Source organism: Triturus cristatus, chromosome 8 (genome assembly GCF_964204655.1).
Source record: "Triturus cristatus chromosome 8, aTriCri1.1, whole genome shotgun sequence".
In the NCBI taxonomy this organism is placed as follows: domain Eukaryota; kingdom Metazoa; phylum Chordata; class Amphibia; order Caudata; family Salamandridae; genus Triturus; species Triturus cristatus.
In genome coordinates this window covers 330,042,306-330,046,655 of record NC_140591.1, presented here as the reverse complement: position 1 = coordinate 330,046,655, position 4,350 = coordinate 330,042,306, and the positions used below count along the sequence as shown (strand labels likewise).

The 4,350-nt window shown below is 56.3% G+C and overlaps 1 protein-coding gene across 1 annotated transcript; it reads right to left on the bottom strand.

Moving 5' to 3' along the window:
* Nucleotides 1–285: 285 nt before the first annotated feature.
* Nucleotides 286–3,737, bottom strand: GSX1 (GS homeobox 1). Its single transcript, XM_085620405.1, has 2 exons — nucleotides 2,855–3,737; nucleotides 286–1,462 (listed from the first exon to the last, which is right to left on the bottom strand). The coding sequence occupies exons 1-2, from the start codon at nucleotides 3,225–3,227 to the stop codon at nucleotides 1,104–1,106; spliced, it is 732 nt and encodes a 243-aa protein (XP_085476531.1). The 5' UTR covers nucleotides 3,228–3,737; the 3' UTR covers nucleotides 286–1,103.
* Between the last annotated feature and the right edge of the window lie 613 nt (nucleotides 3,738–4,350).

Here is a 4,350-nt window from a genome sequence, read left to right as displayed (position 1 = left end):
AAAACTCACCCCTCCCTGCGTTCAGTCAACCTTCTCTTTCATCCAGGAAATGTTTAGACTTCAAAAGAGGGTAAGTGAGTCTTAGCAAATCTGGGATATTAGTTCTCCCTATCTGTCTGGCGCTTAGCCAGGCACCCGTGGCTGAGCCCTAGATGGTCTCACACACCATACCTGAAGAGAAACATGGCATAGGCAGGGCCGTGCATCCATTGGTCCATGAAACGAAACGAATAAACATGAACACAATCGTGATTTTAAAAAAAAGAAAAGTTTATTTTTTACATGAATAAATAAATAAATAAATATGTTATAGTGTGCACAATGCATGTAATCACAAGCATGTTTAGAAACAGGTACATTGGCAACTCAGAGGTAACACCCGGGGCGTGAAGTAGGCGCCGAGGGGTCCCCGGGACTCAAACTCAGATCAACACTTAAACAACATTTGTACAAAACGCCCCGGTTTTAGGGCTGGAAAGATTGTTCATTTGGCTATTGGCCATTAGCGCAGAAGGTCGTGCTGGTTCGGGGCAAGCGGACTCCACAGTTACTTGCAGAAGAGGGGCCCCTAAAACCAGCATAGCACGCACGGGGGCACATTGGGGCAATATGTACATGGTCTGTGCAGAGTCAGTGAGTGGAAACCATGAGAAGCTGCGACTTTTAATCTTGTCTGTGGCCATTTCTCTGGATTCAAACGGCACATGTACGCGGAGTCCGTTCTGGTTTTGGCACATGCCTGCTTCTGGCGCTGCCTCTTGAGGTCTGGCAAGTCTTTCTAACCGGCTCCGGGTGCATCTTGAGTATCCCTCGAGGGCCATGGAGAAGCCAGTGTGCAGCCTGGTCAACTAGTCTTTGCCCTCCCCTGAGGGCCAGGGAGGAGCTGGCTGGCAGCCTGGTCAACTAGTCTTTGTTCTCGCCGTGAGGGCCAGAGAGGAGCTGTTGGGCAGCCGACCGTGAGTATGCACGGGCCATGGGGGCTGGCACAGTCTGGCATGTGGCCCTGGGTCTGTGCGTTAAGGCGCACGGGATCCCCTCTGACGCGGAGGCCCTGTTCTCCAGAGCACTGTCTGGTGGGCGCAGCCTTACTTTTGACGGCTGCTCTAGGGGCTTAGGTCGTGGCTGCCGTCCTTGGAGGAGGATGAGGGGGACAGGGGCAGGTCGTCGTCGTCAGAGCACCTGCCGGAGGAAGAGCACTTGCAGGGGTGCGGGCTGCCCCGGTGGGAGCCTCCTTTGCCCTCCTTCTTGTGCTTCACCCGCCGGTTCTGGAACCAGATCTTGACCTGCTTCTCGGACAGGCTCAGGTAGGTGGCAATTTCGATGCGGCGCAGGCGGGACAGGTACATGTTGGAGGCGAACTCCCGCTCGAGCTCCAGCAGCTGCGTGCTGGTGAAGGCCGTGCGCATCCGCTTACTGCTACTGCTGCCTCCGGTGCCGCAGCCCAGCGGGCCTGGAGGGCTCTCTGCGGGGACACAAGAGAGAAAGAGATGGTTATTCGCTGATCCAGGGAAGAGGTGAAAGGGCAGAGGGGAAAAGAGGGGCTGTTAGTCACTGTACGATGAGAGGAGACACAGGAAAGGTAGAGAGAGCAGAGAAAGGAATACTCAGAGAGAGAGAAGAGAGGGGAAAATAAAAAGGCAAAGAGGGGAGAGACAGGGTAGTCACAGAGTAATAGGAGAGAAGACACAGGACAGGTGAAAAAAGTCTGGAGGTTGCTAAGAAAAAAAACGGGTTGACATATGCAGGCTAAGGGGCAGAGCTACAAAGAATCGGTGAAGGGCAGTGCCGCAACTCATTTACCTGCATTGCCCTACGCCAATTCGAGAGGGCAGGAATACACAGTGGGGCATATTCACAGCCCCTTGCGCCACTGGTGCGTCACAGTGCAGGCCCATATCTACAAGGCCGTGGAAAGCCACCCTGCATGGCAATAGGTGTAGGCCTGGCAGCGCAAGTCACTGCGGTGCCTTACATTGCGGCAGGGAGGGTTGCCAGGGGTGTTGCTGTGCGTGTTCCTATGCAACACCCATGGATTTTGACACTGCCCCAGATTTACAACCTGTGTGAATCTGAGGCAGCACCAAAAACGGAGAAATGTTCACGTTTCTCAAAGTGTTTTCCTATTTCCACATGTGCTGCCACATGCGGCGCTGAAACACCAAATGCGTTTCAGCGTGCGCAATGAAATTCATTTTATTTATTTATTTAGTTACATTACCCAGGTCGGCTGTGAGCCGGAGTTTACTATCCCGCACCCTGCCGCTGCCCCGCCTCACCGCCACTCCCTCCACGAGCCGCTACTGCCTTGCCCCATGGTGCAAGGGTATCTGTGTTGCTGTCATGATTGTTTTTGTGCAGGAAGGGACCCATTCCTGCACAAAAACAAAAATTGGAGGTGATTTCCTCTTTCATTGTGTGCTGCAGCAGGATCAGGCAGAGCGAGCAGTCAATCGGAGCAGGCAGAGTGACTGGTCAGCAGAAGCAGGTGGAGTGAGCAGTCAGTAGAAGCAGACAGAGTGCACAGTTAGTAGGAGCAAACGGGGTGATCAGGCAGAGCAAGCAGTGGAGAGGAGCAGCCAGAATAAATGAGCAGCAGGACCAGGCTGTGTTAACAGTCAGTAGGAGCAGGCAGAGTGAGCAGTTAGTAGGAGCAGGCCAGGTGAACAGTCAGTAGGAGCAGGCAGAGTGAGCAGTTAGTAGGAGCAGGCGGGGTAAACAGTTAGTAGGAGCAGTCGGGTGAACAGTCAGTAGGAGCAGGCAGAGTGAGAGGTTGTTAAGGAGCAGGCAGACGACACATAACTAGGGCAGTGAGCTCGATCACGTGGCAGCCACCGGAAGCCAGGCAGGTACTCACCAAGAGAGATGCAGTGGAAGTGGCGCGGCTCCAGGGGGTAGCCCGCTGCCTGGTAGATGGTGGCTCCGGGTCCCACGTTGACCCCGGCGGAGACCGGGTGCTGGCGGCTCATGGGCTGCGGGCAGTACTGGGAGCCAAACCCCGGGAAGGAGGCCTTCAGCAGGGGGTGCGGGGCGTGCAGCGGCGGGCCGGGCACGCACAGCGGGCACAGGCACAGCAGCCCGGGCTTCCGGCTGTGGCAGGGACCAGAGAGCCCGTGCAAGGGGTGCGAGGGGTGCAGGGCGTAGGGGAAGAGGGGAGGGGGGCTGCTCTCGCGCTTCTTCTCATGCCCTTCTCTCAGGATCAGGGAGTCCACCAGGAAGGAGCGAGGCATTTCTGCAGGGGGGGCGGGGGTCTAGCTGGGAGTCTGGCGCTGCTGGTGCTGAGGGACACCTCCGACTCCTGGGGGTCTCTCTTGGCTGGTGCTAGATGGTCCCTGAGAGGTCTCTCTAGGCTGATGTGTTCTCCCTATCCCAGAGGGGTCTCGATGTGCTGGATGGTCGCTGTCACTGAGGTGTCTCACTATTAAAGCTGAATGGTCCCTGTTCCTGAGGTGTCTCTCTGTGCTGAATGTCCCCTGAGGGGCCTGTCTGTGCTGGGGCTGTTTAGTTCCTAAGGGGCCTCTCTGTGCTGGTGCTGTTTTGTCTCTGAGGGGCCTCTCTGTGCTGGTGCTGTTTGGTCGCTACGGGGCCTCTCTGTGCTGGTGCGGTTTGGTCCCTACGGAGCCTCTCTGTGCTGGTGTTGTTTGCTCCCCGAGGGGCCTCTCTGTGCTGGTGCTAAACGCTCTGTGTCTCGCGCTTCCTCCGCAGGGGCTGCGAGCTTGGCTGCAGATGCTGGGCGGGTGCTGGCCAGAGCGCAGTGGTGCTGAAGCCTCCGGGGGCTGCGCTTTATATACCCTCCTCCCGGGGCTGAGCTCTGAATGGGCTTTTTGTGCCCCCTTCTCTCGGCATTCCCCCTGCACGCTTCCTCATTATCCCCCTTGTTAACTAAATGAAGTGCATAATGTACTCCTTTCTTTGTGGGCCCCACCCACGCCGTGACGGGCCGCCACCCCCGCCCTCCCCCGGCCCGGGTTATTTTCTCATCCCCCCGCCATTTAATATTCTTTTCTTGCTCTTTATTTGGCCCTTTTGCTTTCAGGCAGGGCTCAGGCCGTCTCCCCCCGGCCATTTAGCATCCCTGGCCCGCTAGTACCCCATTCTAAAGCACTTTCCTTCATATTTCTCGAGCCCCGGGTCCCTTCCACCTGCAGAATGCATCTGCCTCTTTCAGCGCTCCCACCTCTGCGCGCTCAGTGCCGTCTCATTGGGGGCCCGCGGGCAGCCATCCCTGCCACCCCTGACTAGGGCAGAACTGGAACTGCCTTCGGCAAACATGTTCAAGCTTCATTTCTGCAGTCTCTATCCTCTGCCAACAACAGGTGCCACTAATGCCAATTTAATGCAAAATGAAAAACA

What these genes read in the sequence shown, in the direction of transcription:
- GSX1 (XM_085620405.1), bottom strand. Translation starts at nt 3,227, where the DNA reads ATGCCTCGCTCCTTCCTGGTGGACTCCCTGATCCTGAGAGAAGGGCAT. An exon ending in CTTCCACTGCATCTCTCTTG is followed by an intron (nt 1,463 to 2,854) that starts GTGAGTACCTGC and finishes GTGTCCCCGCAG; the next exon opens with AGAGCCCTCCAGGCCCGCTG.